Source organism: Ambystoma mexicanum, chromosome 5p, assembly GCF_040938575.1.
Source record: "Ambystoma mexicanum isolate Mex_15411 chromosome 5p, UKY_AmexF1_1, whole genome shotgun sequence".
Taxonomy (NCBI): domain Eukaryota; kingdom Metazoa; phylum Chordata; class Amphibia; order Caudata; family Ambystomatidae; genus Ambystoma; species Ambystoma mexicanum.
The window spans coordinates 408,094,774-408,118,781 of record NC_090930.1 but is presented as its reverse complement, the minus strand read 5'-3'; the positions used below and the strand labels follow the sequence as shown (position 1 = coordinate 408,118,781).

The window sequence follows — 24,008 nt, the reverse complement described above, 5'->3', positions numbered from 1 at the left end:
AGCCTTGTGTTAACCAGTGTTAATTCAAAATAGCGTCACAAACTGGGCCCTCCTCAAAAAGCCCATCCCCCATACTCACTGGGTCCTCGGAGTGGTATACCTTTATAGAAGGCTCATATACATCTTACTCGATTGGCCTATCCATGTTAGGTGGCTGGCCTGCCCCTTCCCCATGACACTATCTATTACATTGTTGCAGGGTTACCATTGGCCCATGCCCCCTGCCATTCACCCCTGGATATCTGTCCCCTGATTGGCTGGAACTGGTCTCCTCAAACCTGGGACCCAGCTTGGTTCTCAGGCCTCTGTGCACCTCTTCAAGGTGATGTGAACGACTATGTGTGCCCAATGTGTCTGATGGCAATACCGTTTTTGCCTGTGAGAGTGCTCTCCATGTTGCAACATTGTTAATTTATTAATGTTTCACTTCAAGTCTGCGGTGCTGAGAACTGCTCCTCTTCCCACCGCGGGTGAATGACCATTGTCTAGATCGGCCGCATCACATGGTTGAGGACCACAAAATCAAGCGCTTCTGGTCTGCAATTATGAGGATTCATTCTGGTTTTCTGCAGCCGTCCCCTTGTCATCTTGAGGTTGTAATGTGTTGCTTGTCTCTGACATTGGCTGTGATCCCTGGTCTTCCAGCTCTGTGCAGCCTGGTTCTGCTTTTCTCTCGTCTCTTGTCCTGCAGTTTGAGGCCTTGTGTGATTTTCATTAGAGTTATACTATGACATCCACACACTTATATTGTACTATATCTACTATACGTTAGGTATATTTGGTCCTGCCAGGCTCCTTATGTGATCCTGTAGTTCCATAGGGTTAGTTTCTATGTCGTGGTGTCACTAATGATATCAGCACAGTGGTTTCTCAGCATTTAGTTAACGTAATCTATCAAGGCATTTGAATCTATAACTACTGTAGAAGCACGTGTATCGATAAAGACATTCAATGAATAAGGTTTGAAACGCTGCCTAAGAGAATACCTCTCTGCATATGTGTTAGTCGCTGGTGCTCCTGGGGGGTTGTCCGAATAATGAGTGGCTTCGTGCATTCTTGATTCTTAGGGCCGTCATGTTCAATGGGATGAGAGGGGCATTCATGGGACCCTCTCGTCAGTCCCCCTTCTGGTCAACATGTCGACCAATCCTCCATACTTTGTCACTCTTGCTCTTGGTAGCCATATCTTCATTACTCCTCCAAGATGTCCATAGGAATTTGCATGGTCATCGAAACTCCAGGTGATATAGTTGCATTCTCCTTCTGGGTTGCACCATATCCATTTCCCCCGCTATCTGTTCTTGTCAAACGGATTGTCGAATGTTATCATCTCAGTCAGGAACATCAGACATTCCTTTATTCTTGCTATGCTCTTGTGCTATTCCTTTCTTCTACTATCTTGTTGTTTTGTTCTTCCACATTCACCATCTCCTTCATCCCTATTGTCTTTTCAGTAGTTTTGCGGCATTGTGTAATGCAGATGTTCACTACACACAGTCCCACTAGTACTAATATTAGTGCTCCTACTAACACTTTCAGCCCATCTGCTAACCATGATAGCATCCAGGACCATAAATATGACAACCATCCCTGGTCCTTTCCAGTAACTTTGGCTTCTTCCGCCATCTTGGCATGCATTTTCGATAATCTTGTTACTGCTTTTGTCAGTGTGCCGATCTCTCCGTCATATGCTGGTACAAATGTGCAACGCGATCTCCCGATATTGGCACAAACTCCACCTTTCATTGCTGTGAGAAGGTCTGGAACATGTGTTTTGTAGTGCCATTAATCTTACTGCTCAGGGCTCTTCTTTTATCGCATTGAAGTCATTTACTCTAGAGTTTGTCTGCATCAGCTCCCATCTGGTTATTTACAACCATTTCACGTTTGTGTATGTCTGGAAAGCTGGAACTACTGACGCAAAGAGCATCTCTGTTCTGCTAAACAATCGATGTTCTGGTGGTACATCGTCTAGTGACAATTCTGACTGTGATGAGAAATAATTGTCCCTTTTCACTCTACTCACTTCTACTGATCATTTCTTTCTTCCCTATTCTTCCCCTTCTATCGACATCTTCCTTCTCTTGTTGGTATCCATTTTAGGGAAGTTGTCTATCTTCACGTCCTTCTGTGGTACTACCAGTACTGGCATATTGATGTGTATAAATGAGAAAACTCCCCTGTTGGGTGCCAGCTTCTCATATGCCTTGCATCCACATGCCCAATAGTGGTCCATTAATACTACTGTGCTGACCTTCATTGTTGGATACTTCTCTGTGTACCTACACTCTGTGTTATCTCCAACCTTAACTGCACATTCATTCTGGTAAACAATGCTGGCTTCTTCAGTGGTAATAAGGTCATTGGTCCAGCTTCATTGTCTACCAGGTGATCAACTTGGCGCTCGCATCCCATTCTTTCAGGCACTTGTCATTTTCTCCTTGGACTGTGTCTACTGGTGCTTGCACTAGGGTGTGTGCTTAACTTCTTACTGCTCCCTCTTTCCATCCTTCTGATGTGTATACTTGGCCATGTACAAGGATCTGTGGTCTTTACCAGCATTCTGGTGCCCCTCCTATTTCCTTGACCACCCCCTCTTCCAGCATGGTAATTCCTTCAGTGTTATTGCTTTTGTCTCTCCTTTCTGTGGACAATCAGTTATGTATTGGATAACTTGGTCTCACTGCCAGTAATTGTTCATCATGTCAAGAGTATTTATATACCTATCTTCATAGGGGAATGTTGCCTGAGACATCTATTTCAGTGTTGCTGTTTTCCCTTGAAATCTTCCTCAGGTTGTAACCATGGATAGGTACATAATGCATTGTGTCCTTGCTGCTGGTATTTCATTTGCTATAGATGTTCTGGAGACACTGATGGCATAGGGGATTAGTCAGCAGACATAGCAGCTCTCCCCAGTGGTTTCTTTATCTACTTTGGTCATGTGCCTGTACCACATATTGTTAGACACTCGAGCAGTGTCAGTGAGATATAGGTCCACCCCTCCCATGTCTGTATCAGCACTCCACTTACCTCTCCTTACTGTGCTTACAGTGCTCCCTTGTCCACCTGACATGGTTCTACCACCTGCTGGAGTTGGGGTAATATTCCTAGAGGATATAGCGGTATCACTGCCTACAAAGGATATTTACCAAAACAATAATGCAATAACACCACACTGGAAATAAGAGACAAGATAAGCATATTTGAATAGTTCCCTCCATTACCTGTGCTGCTTGGATCCTGATGCAGCTTGAAGATATCAGTTGCTGGCCTGAAATGCGCAAAAATGAGCCTTAGTGTGCTAATGTTGTAGTAGTTCAAGCCCCATTAATCATGTAATCTGTCATGGCAAAGACGGATACTTGTTCCCACACAACCTTAATTCTAGGGTCTCTGAGGATTGCAAGGACAGATAGGTCTCCTCTGTCTAGTTGTGTCTAAGCTTGGGTCAAATACGCTATGTAGACATGGTAGTACAAATTCGTAGGAAGTGCTCGGAGTCTGTTGGACCTTCTAAGAAATTGGACAAATTGGCTTTGAAAGGTATCAGGTTGATGATCTATGGATAGCAGGGAAGAAATGCAATAAAAAAAGTCGCACTTTCATGATGAATGTGTGCGGAAAGAAAAATAACAGTGTACCCTCACTCTGGATGTGTAGGAAGTCCTTGCCCTAACTCTGCTGCCTGTAAGCGAGCAACCATTGGGTGTCCTCTGCTTGGCAGTGCTGCCTCCAAAATGTCTCTTTGCTCTTCTCGTTGAGGATCGATGGCCCTGTCGATGTCGTTGCCACGTGAGGCCACAGCTTTGTAGGGCTTCATGTCTCCCAAATGATGCCAGACACTCTTTCCATTTAGTTTTACAACTCTTTCAGTCACTGTTTCTATTGTATGGGGAACAGTGAACCTGGGTGCATCCCAACGTCTAGTAAAAATCCCCGGGAGGACCTGGTCCCCTGGGTATATAGGTGGCTGCTTGAGTAAGTCCTCTTGGCTCTGAACAGTGTTGCTGTCTTTCCCTGTGTTTTGCCGCCATAAGGCATCTGATGGGGAGACTGTACATCCCCTCCTGAGACACAGTTCCTTTTCCTCCCTGGGTGCGGCTCCCTGCAGCTCCATAATTTGTGTTGCTGGTAATATGTTTTCCCCCATTTTTTGTATTATTGTTCTTGCATAATTGCATGCGTGTGACGAAGCCTCCATTTCTAAAATGTTCCCAAATGTTCCCAAAATAGGTGGTGCATTTTGCCTCTGCAATCTGCTGCTTCATTTCCCCTTGAAATAGAGTCCTCCCCTTATATGTGTGCTTAGCATTTCACAATTGCTAATTGCTCTGGGAGATCTATGACGTCTACCAATCTGCCCAATAGGAGTGCGTGCTCTACTGGTGACCAATCAGCACGTCTGAAGCCCATCCTCATCCAACATTACAGCCCAGAATGCACTCTGAAAGTCAAAGTTGAGGCTAAATAAATCATAACTTCCTTCTTCCTGCTGTGCTCCAATTCCAATATTAAGGCCACTAATTCTGCTGCTTGTGCTGAATAATGTGATGACAGGTGTGCACTCACCACTTCCTCACGTGTACCGTCCTCTCTGAATCTCATGACTGCTGTCACAGTATGTCTTTCCCCACTCGTCTGGTCAATTGTTGAAGAACTGTTGATATAAAGCATGTCTCCCTCTTCAGGTGCATCTTTGTGTACCTTGCGAGTGTCACGGAATTCTTCTAAATTTGCTGTGCAGTCATGTGCATAGTCACCTTCTTTCAGAACATCCACGATAAAAGTCGCTGGGTTAACAAGTCTGCATCTCACTATCTTCTGAGCTGGGTTAGATAGTAACTCCTCATACCCGAGGCCCTTTGTGTTGTCATTGTGCTCTTTGGTCTTTCCAGTATTGCAAAGAGAGCATGCCCCAGACAAAGAGTGGGGAGAGGAGGAGAGGGACAGATTGAGGAAGAGGCTGTAGCAATAGTCCAACCTTGAGAGGACCAGAGCTCTGGAGACATTGAGCTTCTGGGGGAAGGTGAGGAAAGGGAGAATGCCTCTAAGGAGGTGAAGCTGAAAGTGGGCCTTCTTGGCAAGGTCCAAGATGTGAGGAGTGAATGAGAGAGAAGAATCAAAGATGACCCCAAGATTTTTGACTGCACTAGATGGTGCGGTTAGAGGGCCCAAGGAAGGCGGCCATAGGGCAGGAGGGAAACAGGACACAGGTGCACCCAATAGGAAGGATCTCAGTTTTACTGGTAATAAGACAGAGATCTTTAGCCATGCACCATGCCTATATAGTGGTCAGACAATCAGTGATGTGAGAAGAGGAAGAGGAGGTAGTAGAGGGAAGTTTGAAGGAAAGCTGTGTGTCATCAGCATAACACTGGGAATGAGGAGAGAAGGAGGAGATCAGTTGGGCAAGAGGGGCGAGGTAGATATTGAAAAGCCACAGTCATAGGATAGAGTCCTGGGGAACGCCGCAGGTAGAGAGTGATGTGATGGAGGAGAAAGGGCCCAGTTGCACCTTGGAGGGACGATTAGTTAGAAAGGAGGTCAGCCAAGTCGTTTTTTATGAGGATGGAGTGATTGAATATGTCAAAGGCTGAGGAGAGATTGAGGAGAATGAGAACAGCAGGAGAGTTGGAGTCAATAATAGGAAGCAGAACTTCACAGGTGTTCAAGAGAACAGTTCCCGTGCCTCTGGATGCCTGAAATCCAGATTGGTCATTTGGACATCCATCAAATTCAGTATGCTTGATCAGTTTGGGGAAGAGCAACTTCTCCAAGAGTTTCCCCCAGAAGGGGGTGGTAGAGATAGGGCGATAGTTAGCCAGGCAAGATGGGTCGGCAGATGGATTTTTTAGGAGAGGGTGCACAAGGGGAGTGCTTGAGGGATAGAGGGAAAGAGCCAGTGGCAAAGGAGTGGTTACAGAAATAGGCTAGAACCGGGACGAGAGAGGAGATACATTATCCTTAATAGTTCTGGAAGAGCAGGGGAGCACCTGTTTAAATGAGACCCTCATAGAGCGGACAACTTTAGAGACCTAAGCAGGTGTTATAGGCAAGGAGGAGTAGAGTCTGGGGGGTTTGGAGGGGTACCAAGGGAGGCAAGAGAGCAGGAGGGGGAGTAGGGATAGGGGTGGGGAAGAGCGAGGACATGATGTCCTGTGTTTTAGATGTGAAGTGGGAGTAGACCGCAGTGCAGAGAGCCTGGGAAGGAAGGGGAGAGGTAGAGACTGCAGTTGGATTGGCGAGATACTTGCAGATTTTGAAAACTTCACTTGTGGTGTTAGTGGCTCCAGAGATGCGTGCTTGAATATGGGCCCTCTTCTTGGAGCGAATGAAGAAACAATATTACCTCTGGAGCAAGCGACAGGCCAGTTTGTCCGTGCATGTATCCGAGTTCTGTCACTTGCGTTCAGCAGCTCTGCACTTATATTTCAGAGAAGCTAGATCGGAGTCATACCAGCTGTTACACTTGGAGGCAGGCATCAGGCGGATCCTCGTTACAAGGGCAAGGATGTTGAGGGTAGTAGAGATGGAGAGGTGAAGGTTAGCAAGGACAGAGTTAGTGGGAGAGTCAATAGCAGGGGTAGGAGGGGGGATGAAGGTGGCAGAAAAAGCAGCAGCTGACACTCGCTTCATTGGTCGAATGACAGCGATGGAGGCTGCCAGTGTGGGGGGGGGGCGGCTCGGCCAGGGAGCTGAGGGGCCCCATGTGGGAGGGGAGGAGAGAATGGTCACACCAGGAAACAGGGGTGGTGAGCGGGTTAGAGATAGGGATGTCTGCAGAGAGGAAGGAATCCAAAGTGTGTCCGGCTGAGTGGGTCCACCCGGAAGGAAGAATGGTAAGGGAGAGGGAGTCACAAGGGTCACGGAAGAGTGAAGTGACTGATTCGGCAGAGTCATAGTGAATATTGAAGTCTCCAAGGAGGAGTTTAGATATAGAGGTCAGGAGAGAAGAGGTGAGGTCGACCCATTCAGATAGCAAGAGAGAGACCGGGCCAGGGAGCCTGTAGATCGTGGTGAGGATAGGAGAGACAGTAAGCCTACAGATGAGGACTTCAAAAGAGGAGTAGGATTAAGTAGGTATGATAAAAACAGGGACTCACTCAGGGAAAATCAGGGATGCTCCGCCTCTGGAGCGGTTGGTCCTGGGTTTGGAGATGAGCTTATAGCCCTCAGGTAGGAGAGTGTTGAAAGCAGTGAGAGAGCTGGCATTGTACCACGTCTCGGTAGGGGCGAGGGCATCCAGGTCAAAGTTTTCAAGAAGGAGGCAGATGCCAGAGCTGTGTACCACCTTTGAAAGTTTTCTGAGGCCGGGTACATAGGCATGGTACTCTCATCTGTGGTGGTGAAGAGGTTGGGAGGAGGAAGGACGAGTGGCAGGTGAGGGGAGGAAGTTAATGAGAGACGGCAGACGCTGATCAAGTAGGAGAAGATTAGGTTGAGAACCCTGGGCCATGACCTTGCCATTGTGATACACATTAATGATGCAACTAGAGGATGCGAAGTGTGCCAAGAGTACTTCTCACTAGTGCCACCATTAATGGGTAAAGAGGAAAAAGGGGAGATGGTTGAGACAAAATGGGGAGTCCAAAGGACATGGGATGGGACAGAGAAGAGGATGTCAGTGATAGTCTGCCTGGAAGAAGCGTTGACGTAGGTGTCAGGGATAGGTAGACCTGGGTTAGAGACCAGGAGAGCTTTTTAAAACTTTTTTCTACCAGGCTTTGAGAGCAAGGTAGAATAGGTGATAGAGTAACAGTTGGAATATATGGTGGAGATGGAGAGTGCCGTAGGAGGAAAGAGACAGCTAGAGGAACTCCACAATGCACAAAGAAACTCAACAGGCGGCCTAGCAGCCGATGGGCAGGCAGGTAGAAATCCAAAAACAGAACCTTCAGATTTAGATCAAAGGTATTTGATTTTCAAGAATGCAGTCAAATTGCCAACATTTGAATAAGCAAGCAGATTCCAAAATGCCCAGATTCGATTTACAAAAAGCAGTCAGAAAACCAACATCTGAATTAACAAGCAGATTAAGAAATGCCCATATTCGATTTTCAAAATGCAATCAGAAAATCCACATCTGAATGAGCAAGCAGATTAAGAAATGCCAAGATTCAATTTACAACTTGCAATCAGAAAAACCCAAATCTGAATGAGCAAGCGAATTCCAAAATGCCCAGATTCGATTTGCGAAATGCAGTCAGAAAACCCACTTAGTGTCTGGGGCTCCTGTCAGTAAGCTGTCATCAGACAAAATCTTGGGAGGGCAGACTTTGGCTGGTGGGGGTATTATATAAATGTGAATGTAACTTTTCTGTTACCCTGAGGGCTATCTATTGTGCTGTTTTCTGAGTTGGCCAACGACAATCTGTGTCTCAGTAAAATGATGTAGGAACTCGAAATTCTGGTCTCTCAATGTTTTGTCCCCTCTAATTTGTGGCACCCTACAACCAACCCTAAATTTCAAAGATAATATTATTTTCAGATTCCTCTAATTTCCCTTCTAGTTGGATAGGCAGAATTCAGTATTCGTACCCGGGGAAGGGCGCTCAGCCATTCAGGTGGCTGAAACAGAGCGCGAGAATACACCATCCCTGTCTGCTGTTCCAGCCACCCAAGGACCTAACCCGGGTGTCGCTTTTTATGTTCCTTTTCTTTTTTTTTCTAACGTGGGGAGGCAATAGGGAGGTTTCATGTTGCCTCCCCACGTTATGAAAATCCAATTACCCTTTGCCCCACCCCAATTTACCTCCGGGACCGGAATCTTGCGCTCCAGTCCGCGATGTTCCTCTTGCCTGGCCGCTGCCATCAAAATAGAAAAAGGGACTAGGTCCCTTTTTGGATGACAGCAGCCATTTTGGAACATGTTTTCCATGGCTGCCATCATTCGAAAAGGGGCATAGTCCCTTTTCTTTTTCAATGGCGGAAGGCATTCTGTTTTGAATATTTTTTTTTCCCGACAGAAGAAGGGCTTGCGCAGAACTGAACTCCATCAGATAAAAAAAGATTCCAAAATGCCCAGATTCGATTTACAAAATGCAGTCAGAAAACCCACATCTGAATTAGCATACAGATTAAGAAATGCCCAGATTCGATTTTCAAAATGCAGTCAGAAAACCCCAAATCTGAATGAGCAAGCGAATTACAAAATGCCCAGGTTCGATTTACGAAGTGCAGTCAGAAAACCTACTTAGTGTCTGGGGCTCCTGTCAGTAAGCTGTCAGCAGACAAAACCTTGGGAGGGCAGGCTTTGGCTGGTGGGGGCATTATATAAATGTGAATGTAACTTTTCTGTTACCCTGAGGGCTATCTATTGTGTTGTTTCCTGAGCTGGCCAACCACAATCTGTGTCTCAGTAAAATGATGTAGGAACTCGAAATTCTGTTCTCATAATGTTTTGTCCCCTCTAATTTGTGGCACCCTACAACCAACCCTAAGTTTCAAAGATAATATTATTTTCAGATTCCTCTAATTTCCCTTCTAGTTGGATAGGCAGAATTCAGTATTCGTACCTGGGGAAGGGCGCTCAGACATTCAGGTGGCTGAAACAGCGGGCGAGAATACACAATCCCCTTCTGCTGTTCCAGCCACCCAAGGCCCTTACCGGGGTGGATCTTTTTATGTTGCTATTTCTTTTTTTTTCTAACGTGGGGTGGCAACAGGGAGGTTCAACATTGCCTCCCGCAGTTATAAAAACCCAATTACCCTTTCACTCACCCCAACTTACCTGCGGGACCAGAACCTTGCGCTCCAATTCGCGATGTTCCTCTTGCCTGGCCGCTGCCATCGAAATAAAAAAAGGGACTAGGTCCCTCTTTGGATGACAGTGGCCATTTTGGAGCATGTTCTCCATGGACGCTGTCATTCGAAAAGGGGCCTATTCCCTTTTCCATTTCAAGGGCGGCAGGCATTATGTTTTGAATGATTTCTTTCTTCGACCGAAAATGGGCTTGCACACAACTGAACTCCAGTCGGAGAAAAAGAAATTCTAAAATGCCCAGGTTCAATTTCCCCAAATTACAGTCAGAAAAACCCAAATCTGAATGAGCAAGCGAGTTCCAAAATGCCCAGATTCGATTTACGAAATGCAGTCAGAAAACCCACTTAGTGTCTGGGGCTCATGTCAGTAAACTGTCGCTAGACAGATCCTTGGGAGGCAGACTCTTGCTGGTGGGGGCAGTATATAAATGTGAATGTAACTTTTCTGTTACCCAGAGGGCTATCTATCTATTGGGTTGTTTCCTGAGTTGGCCAACCACAATCTGTGTCTCAGTAAAATGATGTAGGAACTCCAAATTCTGGTCTCATAATGTTTTCTCCCCTCTATTTTGTGGCACCCTACAACCAGCCCTAAGTTTCAAAGAGAATATTATTTTCAGATTCCTCTAATTTCCCTTCTAGTTGGATAGGCAGAATTCAGTATTCGTACCCGGGGAAGGGCGCTCAGACATTCAGGTGCTGGAATAGAGGGCGCGAATACACAATCACTGTCTGCTGCTCCAACCACCCAAGGCCCTTACCCAGGGGGCGCTTTTTATGTTCCTTTTTCTTTTTTTTTTTTTACGTGGGGAGGAACAGGGTGGTTCCATGTTGCCTCTCCACGTTATAAAAACTCAATTAAACTCAATTACCCTTCACCCCTCCGGGACCAGACCCTTACGCTCCAGTCAGCGATGTTCCTCTTGCCTGGCCGCTGTCATCGAAATAGAAAAAGGCACTAGGTCCCTTTTTGGATGACAATGGCCATTTTGGAACATGTTTTCCATGGCTGCCATCATTTAAAAAGGGGCCTAGTACCTTTTCCATTTCAATGGCGGCCGGTATTCTGTTTTGAATTATATTTTTCTCCGACAGAAGATGGTCTTGCTCAGAACTGAACTCCCATCAGATAAAAAAAAAAAGATCTGCACCCCAGTAAACTGCAGTGTGCAAACAGCTTTCATGTCCCGGCAGGGGGTCATACATGGGCTTTAACAGCCTGCAGCTTCAGACTAACAAAGCTCGGGCTGGTGGGCCGTTAAAGCCAATGTACGCCCTCCCGCCAGGGCATTAAAGCTATATTCTGCATGGGAAACATTAGCCATGAACCAAGTCCAGATTTCAAGAAACATCAACGGCTTTCCAAAATATTCAAATTAAATATTGACTTCATGCCTTAAGAAGATATAATGAAAGATGTTACATTAACTCTAGTCCGGGACTTGGGTGCCACAATGGCTCAGCTATAAAGTTTGCAGGCAGGTCAGTTGCCCTTTTTGCCCTAGGCAAAGGCTAAACCTGAGAATGTGTCCACTGACTTTACCTTGAAATGTGCACCCTTCTCATGGAAATTATTTCCATAAATTGCCACTACCTAGAAATGGAACACACATCTCACAAATGCAGTTGGCGTGATGAGTGTGTTGGTAAGTGATGTGTGTAGCTGCTCCTTTGTGCTGAAAATCTGCAAATGGTGCGTGTAGCTGAACATTGGGCTTTATCATTCCTCTCGATTACTGATCATCTATCCATACGTCAAGCCATTAATTCATGGCTATTCCGCTAGATTGGCTCTATCACTTGATCCGCTTTTTCTCTTCAGATGCTTCTCATCAATCGTCCTCTTAACAAGTTACAAGTTACGTGAACATATATTGCCACTCCTAAAGCAAAATACTTTCTACACTACCGAGTATAAATCCCACCGCTTGTATTGATGTGGTATGTGCTATGAACATCCAGCGTGCATTTTGTTTAGAACAATGTGTAATAGCTCAGCACTGACCCCAGCTTTATTGAACAACACTGACCGAGGAGTGCTGGCCTGAGCATTTTAGCTTCTTGCTCCTTGAGGGCAGAAGCTAAGGTTATTTCTTCATGCTCGTCACATTCACTGGATATTTTATTATGGCTCATTTTGCCTGAGATGCTTCAATTCAGCTGATCAATGTCATTATAGATATCTTGTTAGGCAGAAACCTGTGCAGTTCTCTCTGGGACCACTGCAAAAGATTTAAGACTACAGGTGTTTGGCAGTAAACCCACTTGGTAACAGTCTCTACCACACAGATTCACTGGTAGCTGTGGCTGAGTAGTCTGACTTCCCTCAAGAAGAGTTAGGCAGTATACAGAGAATACAAAATAGGTACAGAAATACAGTACCACAAGCAAACACTGACCAGAGCTTGGGTGTAAAAGTATATAATTATTTATTTAAAACCACATCTAGAAAAACACACAGGCACTAATAGTAAGCAATTCAAATACACGGTCACTAAAAGATGTACACTCCTTAGAAGAATATTAGACAAGTCTTAAGTAAAGCCCCACTTATTTTCAGACAGCGGTGAGCGCTTAACGCAGATGGCACTCTAATAATTCGTTTTAAAAGGGAGAGAAAAACAGAGAATAAATTGAAACAGGTCCCAACACTTTTACAAGAACACAACAAGAGGCAAAGTAAAACCGTGAAGTTAGAGTTCAGTAGGCCGGATCCACTTTAAAAGGATCAAACGAAATGTGTCCAAGGTCACACAGTTGCAGTGCACAAAAGTCTTGAAAAGGTTCAAAAAGAGTTGGACCAAAGAAAGGGACCAGTTAGAAGGTCAAGGCAGCCAGCCCTGTTCAGAAGGTTAAGGGGTTATTATTACCTTGTAGCAATCTTTAGAAAGGGAGACCTGGCGGACACGGTACCTTAAAGTGGTGAGAATACTCCAGCGGGGGCCGTTGTTCCTGGCAGCGGATGCAAGTCAGTGCTTCGTCCGGGGGAAGAGAGGATCTTGTCGGGGAGGAAGATAGGAGTCCGTTGCACTGCCAGGGAAGAAACCAGCCGCAGAGTTCTCAGGTAAAAGGAGCGGTCCTTTAGTTCGCAGTCCAGTGGTAAGTGGCTATCCGGTTGCCTTGGTGCTTGGCACGGGCAATTCGACCACAAGCCGGTCTGGGGTGCAAAGAGAAGAAGGTAAACTGGTTGTGCCCACCAGTCAGGGGAAGAAGCCTCTCCAGCCGGGAGATCTTCTCTGTCCTCGGGAAGTGGTGAGTCGGTTCCGCAGGGCTCCACCGGTGGTGTGGTCGTGGTAGGTCGGCTCAGCTTCTCCCTCATCGGATTCTCAGGTCCTGGGGCGACTTCTGAAGTTCCAGTCCCCAAAGCCCTGCTTTTATGCAGCACACCCCCATTCACTCAGCCTAGCTGTCAATCAAACATGCTAAGTGGTGAGCCGGGCGGCTCATCACTTGGGCCAATCACACAAGAGTGCGACTTGAGTTACCAAGGTAACTCAGTCCAGGGTGCCTAAACCCCCTCCCACAGCCCCTGTGGTACCCAGACAGAGTGGCACCACTTTTGGAGGCTTCTGTGGAGAAGCCCACCAAAAAGCGGAGCAAAGGGCTCGACTTGGGTTGGAGTCACAGAAGAGAACACAAACGCCATTTTAGAATCGAGTCTTGGCAAAAAATACCAACCGGTTGAATTAATATTAAATAAATAAACCGGCGATATGTTCGAGGCTATGAGAATTAAATAATTAAAGTTGGTAGCCTCGAACAATGGGAAAATCCTATTGGGATATATTTGTGGTCGAATATAAAAAGTAGTATCCACTGCCACCAGCCAAAACTCGATCAGGTGGGATGGAGATGTGCCCCCTCGACTAACGGACCCCGGGGCAATTGAATTGCCCCGACCAGTACGTCCACAATATGGTGGTTTGTACTGGTTTCTGTTAATAATTTGGGACTAGTAAAGCCAATGGTGACTTTACATGCCCTGGGAGACAGTAGTCAGTCCCAGGGTATGGAGTCTATGGTGGGGTGTCACTATGACACCTCTGTGTTACTGCACGGAGGGTGCTGTGTAACACACATAGTAAAAACACATTAGACCCTATGGAGTAAAGGACCCCATAGCCCATAAAACACATTAACAGTCAAAGGAACACCATAAATCATGTCCAAGAGTGGGAGAAAAAGAGTCTCACTCTTGGCAGTAGAAAAAACAAACTCCAGAAATCCAGCAAAGCTTCTGGGGGACTCACTAGGTTAGGAAATTCATCCTAAAGAGAGAATTCTCCCTAACTCATCTATCCACACATATATCCCCTTTCATACAAAATTGACAATGAGAAATATATGATAGACTTATGCGAAGCCCTCCCTGAGTGGATACATTGGTATCCCTGTGTTATACTAGGAGTCAGTTTTAATGTCCCTGTTGATCCTTCTGTGGATGAAATCATACCTGTGCAACTTATCGGACAAAGTCGTTCTAATAAGAGGGGAATTCTTCTGGTGGAATATTGGAATGTATGTATGTTAAGTCATTGACATATCGCCACTAGAAATGGTAGAAATGGGGAAGAAACATTTCATTTTCTATGCCTTTCCCCCAGAAATGTTGTGCGGAAATGCAGGATATGTGGAACGTAGCATCTCCAGAAATGATATTGCCTGCTCTATAGTATATAGTATGTGCCCCTAACAAAATAGTAATAGCAGTGAATTAACCCTGGCCGTCAGGCCTGGGTGACATGACTGCAGCTGTTCGTTAAGCCAAATCTCTATGATGTGCTGCCATCTTGTGCTATGGTATATTTTGGGTGTACATTTACCATTTGCATGGTCTTTTGGTGTTGTGTCCTGTTGCTTGTCTTCCTGTGTTGTTGAGCGTGTGCCCTGGTTACAGGTCTGAATTCCTAAAAGTAGTGTTGGTTTGTCCCCTTACACATGATGAGGGCAAAGGATCAGCTACAAAATCACAGAATTAACCTTACTTAACATGATGGGTAATGCCCTGGCAAAAAGCATATTGGAGGACCTGCAGGTTAGTGTTGTTGGCCAGCATCGGGACCCCTGAACTCGGTCACCTCTGCAACCCATGGACGTCTACCATTGAAACTGCAGAGAGAAACGTATGTCATGCAACAGAAAGCCGAACTCTCTTGTTATTTTGGAGATTTCTTCACACCACTCGGTAGTTTCACCCATCAGGTGGTACAGTGGAAAATGGGGGATTGGTAGTGCTTTACCTAACATTGTACCAGCCCTGCGCAATGATATGTAGTTTATAATTTAGACGGATATGAGTGTGGAACGCTCAAGAGGAATTTGCGCAAGGAGGGGCCTAAAACAAGGTCATATTCGTGTTCCTCTTCTGTTTCACCTGTACCTGTCCAACCGCCTGACACTTTAGCAGCTGAAATCCTAGTGCCCCTAAGAGGCAATAGGTAAACTGAGATACTAACTTATGTTTTTTTGTCCCAGTGGGGCATTGGAGTATAGGACTGTATTGTTGCATACCAAACATATTGTATTACAAGTGATATTGTGATTAACAGAGAAATAAGTAAACTTGAAGTTTTGGATAGATCAAGTAATTTCAAGTCCAGTGAAAATGTATTTGAACATCAACCATTGGGTGTGCAGTAATAAAATTGCGACAAAAAAGTTGTCTTTAAAACAAATTGCCTGGCAAAGGTGTACCCATTATACCATTTAAGGGGAGGGGGTTTGCAGGGGTGTCCCCCGGTTCCCTTAAATGGTATAATGAGTCCGGGGGTTGCAGGATTGTCCCCCACATTCATTAAATGGGTTGCGGCGGCAAAACCACAGCCTTTCTGCTGCGATTTTTTTTTTGTGTAAAAAGCCATTTTCGCCACGTTTTTAACACATGGAACCAACCATTGTTAGACAAAGTTAAAACAGTCTAAGGGCCTCATTACGACCCAGGCGGTAAGTTACCGCCTGGGCCGTGACTTTACCACCATGGCGTAAACTATGTTTACGCCATGGTGGTTGGCGGATTTACCGCCCCATTCCAACCTTGGCGGGGCGGTAAATCCCCATTTACCCATTTACCCTTCCCCATTCCCATTTTGCCCCATAGGGCATAATGGGAGTGGGGAAGGCGTTAATTACGCCACCGTAAATTACGGTGGCGTAATTAACTCCATGGTCCCTTAGCGCCATGGATTTTAACACCTGCTAAAAGCAGGTGTTAAGTCCGCCATGGCGCTAAGGGACCTCGTACTCAGGCGGTAAGGGTCGGCGGTGTTTACGCCACCGTAAAACCCTTACCGCCTGAATTGTAATGAGGCCCTAAGTCTTCATGCCCGAATTGGGAGCTCATCTCAATCAACTGAGTCTTGTAGATTGAGGATTCATATGAAGCCCAACTTCCAACCCAGAAAGAAAGTCTTTAGGTCCAGTTTTTCATTAAATAATGTGATACTCAGTGCGCCTGGATTAGAACAGAAGATGTTGCCAATGGAATCATACCCTAAGGACCTTTCGACCACCTGTAAGGCTGGGTATTTAGTGAAACCAGATAATGCTCCTGCAGACAGTGCTCCTGTACCCTCCTTGATATGATTGGCCTGTAGACATGGAGATACTGAGTGCTCATCGAAACAGCGGCTAAAGCAAGGGATCCCTCTGGCAGTTTGCTTGAGTCTCCGTGATTTCCTTGACCTGAGCTTTGCAGGATATGGTGTTGGAGAATCTGATCTCCAGGTTGTCATACCATTACTCTTGGTCAAAAACTGCCCTTACTGACATGTTAGATTGTAAGTGCTTTGGCCTGCCTATATTCTTAGTATTTTGGCCATTAATGGTGAGATTTTAACTGACAGTGATTTCCTGCAGTTGTTTCCTCAAGAATGTCTTCATCTGAAAAGGATGCCTGTGTCATCCTCGAAATTAAGAGAGGCAAGGGAACTAGCCTTCTTTCAGCAGGATGGTGGCAACAATATCCATGTCATTAATGAATAGATTGAATAGAAAAGGAGCTAAGACACACCGTTGTCTCACAAACCTGTCTATCCTAAAGCCTGCCAATCATCTGATGATTCCCTATTAGGGTCCTTATGTTGGCTAGGTTGAGCCAAATGTGGGATCACCAATACAATATTTGAGAAAGTCAATATTTACTGCTATATGGGGTATTAGTATGAAAAAAAGCCCTAGGTTTGAGTGAGTGAGCGACAGTGTCACTAGAGTGACCAGGTCAATTTTATGGGCAGGGAAATGTGTTTTAGGTGACAGAGGTTCTATCTCTCTCTTACCACTAATTAGAGATAGAGGGAAACAGTGTCCCTATGTTTTGTGGCGTGGTGATCTGTTGCACACAACATTGTACTTGTAATAAATTGGAAAGCAGAGTGTGGACAGGTATTGGATCTGAGTGGTTGCCCTTCTCTTGGAAAGAGAAAAATGGAAATAGGATTAACCCCTACTAAAACAATAATAATCGTTACTAGCCTGAGATTATTTTTCCAGCTGTCATTAGCATGTGCAGGCACAATGCAAATATTGTTGCATCTGCATTTAATTGGCAGGTCATGGCATTTGCCTATTCTTTTCTGAGTAGCTCCACAATGATGCAAAGCGTCTTGATGTTTGTTAGGGAGAATTCTCAATATGTGCTAATTTCTCTTAGCTTTTGAGACCCCCGGCAACTTTGCTGGATTTCTAGGATTAGATTTTTTTACCTGGGAAGAGTGTGAGCCTTTTTTCCCAGGCTTCCATGTATTTTGTGTGTGTTTTACTTTTGTGTTCTCTGGTTATGGAGTTTTAAAACAATTCCATAGGCATCCTCTTTTTCTGTGTGGCACATGGCACCTTCAGTTCAGTGACACAGGGATGTCTTTCAGACTTCCCAAGGTTTAAATATCTTCTGTGGGACTGGCCACTGTCTCCCAGAGCATGTTAAGTTAGATTGACTTTACTAGTCTCTTTAAATGTACAGACCCACCAAACACTATCTTCCAGTAGAGTGCTGGAGGGGTTGCCTAGCTTCCCCTGAGTCAAAACACTCATGTAACAGTCAAATGTTACCTTTTCCTACTTTAAATGGCTGGTGGCAGTGGTTTAGATCAACTACTGTGATTTTTCCCGACCGCTAACAACGGTAGCTAAAAATCAGGGCAGCCATGTTTTTCAATATGGCGCCCCAGACCTGTCTGTAAAAACAGACTTCGGTCATCTTTTCATCTTTTTTGCCATTTCTTTTAGGAAATGACCTTGTGTGTGTCTCTGCGCGCCAAACCAGGATTGGTCCCTTTGTTCGTTGGCCTTTGGCGGACTTTAGTGTTGAAGCCCTCCTCTGGCGCCTGAGTGTCTGGAGTGGATAGGATGTGAGGGAGGTGTCCGAAACTCCCTGTGCTTAGTCTCCTAGGAGACCTAAATGCACTCAGGCGTGATTAGCCAGCTGACTGTCCGGCAAGGACAGCCACCCTGCTGTGTGAGTGACAGCCAGGCTGGAATGATGGGGGAAAACTGTTGAAAAGCAGAACTTTGGGACTTGGAAAGCAGAATCGACCACTGGAACGAAGGAACCGAAGATGAGCTGAAGGAAGAGGACTGCTGCAACTCCTGGACAACTGGTGAAGCCCTGCTGCAGGTCCAAATTGCCTGAAACTCCATTGACAGAGAAGCCCTTCAAGGTTAACTTCTTCCCTTGAGTTTGGTGGGGTCAGCCAACTTGCAAGCCACCTAGACACCGTCCCCATCTGTTCGAATTTTCATCAGAGTGCTGTTGAAAACCGGATAGCCAGAGGGAAGGAAACAAGCTTGTGGACTTTAAGGCACTCACACCTTAAACCGATGTCTTGCTAAAGCTTTTGGCCTCATCCCTGGGCAGTGCAGGAACCACCTGACGTCCTCCTTCTTGTCCCCACGACTGAAGCCCAGGAACAGCGAGATCTGCTCGAACTGCCAGGAACAACTGCCTGAGCTACAGCTCTTCTTCAATACAAAGGTACTGTGCAAACGCGGTCCGGAAATCTTTTCGGCCATTGTGAAAGTTTGTGGATACTTTCTCAACTTCGAAGGCTTGTCCTTCCCTAAACATTTGTCAAACTTTTTGCCTAGCCAAATTCTTCTAAACTCCGTGGCAAAGACTTAACCGTTTACTGCCAGAACTGTGCTATCCAATGCACAGACTCTGAACCATTGACTTTGGCCCAGGCCACAGAGTTGAATTGCTGGTTGTAGTTTACTGAAACCCTTTGCCCTGCCTATGAATGTATTTGGGCTGTCTATTCTTATAACATTGTCTTTTTACCCTTTTATTAAGTATCTGAAGTGCCATTTTGCTCCCACTTCAGGGGAGATAAACTTGTTCATTTACTTACCGGTTGTGTATTTGTGGTTTATTAGTGTGTGATATTGAGCTGCTCTGGCTTGTGTAATGTTTTCAAACTGACTGTGAAAATAAATGTATATTCTTTTACCAAGAAACCTTGAGTAAGTGTTTGAATCACTGTATTAGTTGGTCCTTTGTGTAACTTCTTCCACTGCTCACTTAAACTGTTGAGATGAGTCTGGCTGTTCAGCCATCGCTACCACTTTACTGTGTAGTACAGGCTTGTACCAAAGGTTAAATTGTGCTTACACTTGTGGTCTTAATTGTGTGTAGTGTTCCCAAAGGGTACTGCACAGGATTATGCCTAACAATGTTCCATTTGAGGAATTGGCTGAAAAGATTGCTATAAATAAATAAAAGATTATTATAAAATCTAAAGGGAAAAAGAGGACTACCCATTCAGACAGGATGACTGCTAAATCCCCAAACTCTTTTTACTCAAGTCCTGGAGGACCCTTGGGGATGGTTACTGGCTGTATCTCTTCAAGTTACCAACCATCAGATTTATAAAGGCATCTGTGCTTTTTTGCCTGTATTGTTAATGAAGTTGAGGTTAATGGTCTCATCCTGATGAATATGCTACTTTTCTTTCCTTTATGGGGACATCCACCCCTCCACTATAACCACCATTTCTTCCCTTACCTTCCTTTTAGACCTGCCCTGCCACTACTCCATCTCTTGTGATCCCCCTACTATTCTTTTCAAAATTTCATTATTGTATTAATGAAAATACATGCAATTCATTAAAAAAACTTTTCATGAAAACCTTATCATCCTTGGCATTGGAGCTCCATTATGCAACTTGTTAAGCAGGGGGCTGCGGTGGCATTCTAAAGAATAAGAGGCTCTGCTGTTTGGGTTGTGCAGGTGCACAATCTCTTAAATCAGGTGTTGCTAGCGTCTACATTGTGGAACAGAGATTTCTTATTCACCGTAGCTGTATTGCATGTAATATGAACTCAACCAAGGAATAGTTTGACTGTCTCAATAAGGGGCAGGACAATGGGATATGTATCGCCATGCTTCTATAGAAAATCTAACCATCAATGTAAAGAGGGTGTGAAAGGTAATGATAGTATTAGGTATATTGCAGTCACAAGGCAGGTGGAGTTATAATGTAGTTGTGTGTCTTTTATTTTAACTTCAGCGTTGTATTTTCTAGTTCTGTGAATGTTTAGTCATATAGGTTTAGATACTTGGACACTTTGTTTTAAGGTTACATTAGGCCTGTGAACAAACGTCAGTAAACATTTGACTTCATTTAGTTTTGAATATACTTGAATTGTAATTATGCTCTTACTTTCCCAAAGGAATTGCTCAAATTCAGCAATAACTCTGATGGAATTCAAGAACTGCAAGAGGCACTTGATGCCATGTTAAATTTATTGAAATCAGTCAATGACTCTATGCACCAGACGGCGATAACGGGATATGATGTAAGTAAACGACTTAAAATATTCCAACAACTTGATTTCTTAAACAATGTTGATTTATGGAAAAATATACTCATTAATTCTGAATTGGCCCTGGCAGAGAAAAAGCTATCTCCTTATTTTCAGTTTCTAAGGTTGAGCTAATGGGAGCATTAAAACAAAGTATTCTCTTGGCACAAACTTCAATAGTTCATAGTCAGTCCAACCGGCTTTAACTACTGATTGGTGATTGGGCTGTTCCCCTCTACCGTTGTTAATCTAGGCAAATATATTGAACCTGTTTGGATGCAGACGATTAATTCTACCTCTTTGGATGCAGATGGTTAATGGTTCCCTGATCAAAAAAGAAATGTAAATAGATGCACAGGTGGTAAGTGGGAATCACATCACGTGGCGTACAGCAAAAACTGTGTGAAAAATATTGTGCTATAGTATAGGATATGCTTAACACTATTCCAAAGAATGAATTATGATAAGAAAGATGCTTCAATCATCTGAAAAATATTGAAGAGTGAAAACATTGTTTGCAATAATTCATTTATGAAGCAACAAAATAAAGAAAGATAATACATAAACAAGTTGCTGTATTTTTGTATATACATAAAAAATATATACCAATAAAGTTGAAAAGTGATGAAAAGAAGATTGTTCTGAAGAAAATTGCATTACGTGCTTCCAGGAATGAATTGTAATAGTCATTGAAACGAAATTGTTGGGCACACCAGTCTCAAAATTGTTATATTGAACGTGATGTTCCCAACAAAAAGGGTTTCCCTCTTATATTCATGATGATTAATGGTTGAACTCAATGTAGATATTTTGTAGCCAATGGACCTTCAGAGTAGGAAGTCAAAAACACAATGAAAAAGTTCAATGAGTTTGCTGTGTGCATTGGAAAGGGTATTGCTAAAGGGTCTATGTCTTGGGGTCTATAGGGAAGCAATCCATGGGAAGAATGAGATGTACATTGTTGATTGGTGGGGTTTTAACAGTAGTCCAGCATTATACACGAAAATGATTTGATGAAGAATTCAATAACTGATTTACATTGTGGGACCTGCCAACAATAACCACACTGCCTAATAGTGGCCTCCTTCAACAAGCATACACCAATAAAAGCATACGCCAGATATCCAGATTGTCCTGATATATATGCTGTGAGTTATATGTCAAAAACCTAGTGTGACACCTACTTGGGTGCTAACCTACAAATGTTTTGGCTGTGTCAGAAGTTTCCGTTGTTCTCGGACAAGACTTTAAGCATATGGACTTTGTGGTGGGTCTTTCACTTCCATGTATTCCAATGATTTGTGTGCTGGGTTTGTTCCCTGCTAATATCACTTTGTGTAAAGGTAAACTCATTTGGACCTACAGAGCTCTTCTAATGGCCAAGAAACATATATTGAGGTTCTGGATGACTATATAGCCTGTCGATCCTTTCCGGCAGGAAAAGGGTGTCTTTTCAACAACAGCAACAAGATATATATGACGATATATGGAACACTTTTTTTTTAAAACTTTTATTTTTGGTTTGCATATCACATCACAGCTGTTCCACATTTCAACTCATTTCAAGGTACACAGAATAGTAGTGATTAACCCCCACGTCTCGTTCATTTATACAACAATCATGTATATTTACACACTTTCAGTATTTCGTTTTTAGTCGCACCAGGGTTGCAGATTGTCCAGTCTCAGTTAGAGTCTATTCACTATTAGAGTTCTCTGCATCGGATCGACATTCACTTAGGTATGTTCTGAAAAGAGTCCAAATATCTTTCGGTCTGCTCGTTGTTGACGTCATGCCTATATAAGTTTCTTCGCATTCATTAACATATGTTAAGCTTTTAAAGAAGTTTTCTGTGCGTGGGCATGGTTACTTTTCCATGTTTGGAGAATACATTTCTTCACCACTACAAATGCAACATTGAACAGTCTGTCTTCTAGTTTTTTCTGGGATTTTCCCTATGTACCCGAAAAGGTATTTTTGGGGGTTGAGCTGTGCAAGGATCTGTGTCATATCCTCTAGTATGTTTGCGACTTCTCGCCAGAACCCAGCTATCAGGGGTCATGCCCAATACATGTGAAACGCATCCGCACAGGGGCTACCACATTTCGGACAATTTACGGATATCGTGTTATAGAATTTCGCCATTCTAACTGGGGTGTAATGGAGTCTATTCAGTATTTTAAATTTTATCAGCCTGAGGCCAGCGTTCAGTGAGACTTTTTTAGACAAAAGGCAGTATCTAGCCCATTTCCCTTCTTCTATGGTTATACTCAGGTCGTTCTCCCATGTGGCTTTGGCATTGTTCATAGATTTTGAGTGAGTTTGGATTATGTTGTACAGTTTGGATGCCCCTGTACCAGTCTGTGAATGAAGTGACTGGAAACATGTATGTTCAGGTGTTTCTTCTGGGTATGTTGGCCATCGCTTCTTGAATGCTGCTTTCATGCGGTGATATTGTAGAGTGACCAATTGGTTACTCCCCACGGTGTCTGCGAAGTCCTCTGGTGTCACGAATCTCCCATTTGGGAACATGTTTCTCATTTTAATCTCATATTCAGGGATCCAAGTATTGTCTATGTTGGTGTCGTATGTGGGTTTGATGCCTGGGAAATTTCATAGTGGTGCCTGCGATTCATAGCGTGAGTCTATCTGCAGCCTTTTACAGATTAAGGCCCAGGCAGCAATCGTGGATGTTGCTGGGTCGAATTTACATTCATCCCTGTGGGTTTTTGTGAATATTATGGAGCGCAGGTCGGTTGGGCGAACCGAGTGTCGCTCAATGGGAACATGTGGTGTTCTATCTGTTGGATCCTGCCAGTATTTAGCGTATTGTGCTTGTGCCACTAGGTAGTACAGTTTGAAATCGGGTGCGGCAATGCCCTCCATCTCGTAGGGTTCTATCAGTTTCTCCCATTTCATTCTGTTGGAGTCGCTGTTCCATATGAATGTTCTTGCCATGGATCGCAAGTTATCAAAGAAAGGTCTGCCTGGCCCTATTGGAACATTGCTGAACATGTATAGGAGTTTGGGTAGCACCACCATTTTGAGTACTGCAATACGGCCGATGAGTGATATAGGGAGTCTAGCCCATAACTGTAATTTGGTATGGATTGTCTGTTACACGGATTCATAGTTGTCCAGGTATAATGACATTCTGTCTCGGAAGACGAGAATACCCGGGTATCTGACACTATCAGGGGACCATCTTAGACCGTATGTTTGTGTAGGGCAGGTAGTGGCTGATGTCAATGGAAACATTTCGGATTTTGCGGTGTTTATTTTGTATCCTGAGCGAATGGTGAATTCGTCTATTACTCCCTAGTGTGGAGGCGAGATTTTTCTCAGGTTCGCGAATGTAAAGTAATGTATTGTCGGCTTATAGCGATATGGATTGGAAAATACCAGCGATCTTTAAACCCCTCTGTGCTTGTTCTAATCTGATCAC

At 44.3% G+C, this 24,008-nt stretch overlaps 1 protein-coding gene across 3 annotated transcripts in view; it reads left to right on the top strand.

Annotated features, from left to right (window-relative positions):
- MCF2 (MCF.2 cell line derived transforming sequence) overlaps nucleotides 1–24,008 on the top strand; it is a 1,935,885-nt gene that overhangs the window by 1,409,224 nt on the left and 502,653 nt on the right. For all 3 annotated transcript variants that reach the window (XM_069612795.1, XM_069612794.1, XM_069612796.1), the window contains one exon: nucleotides 20,431–20,556. In XM_069612795.1, the coding sequence (XP_069468896.1) occupies nucleotides 20,431–20,556 (126 nt within the window). The remainder of the gene's footprint in view (nucleotides 1–20,430; nucleotides 20,557–24,008) is intronic.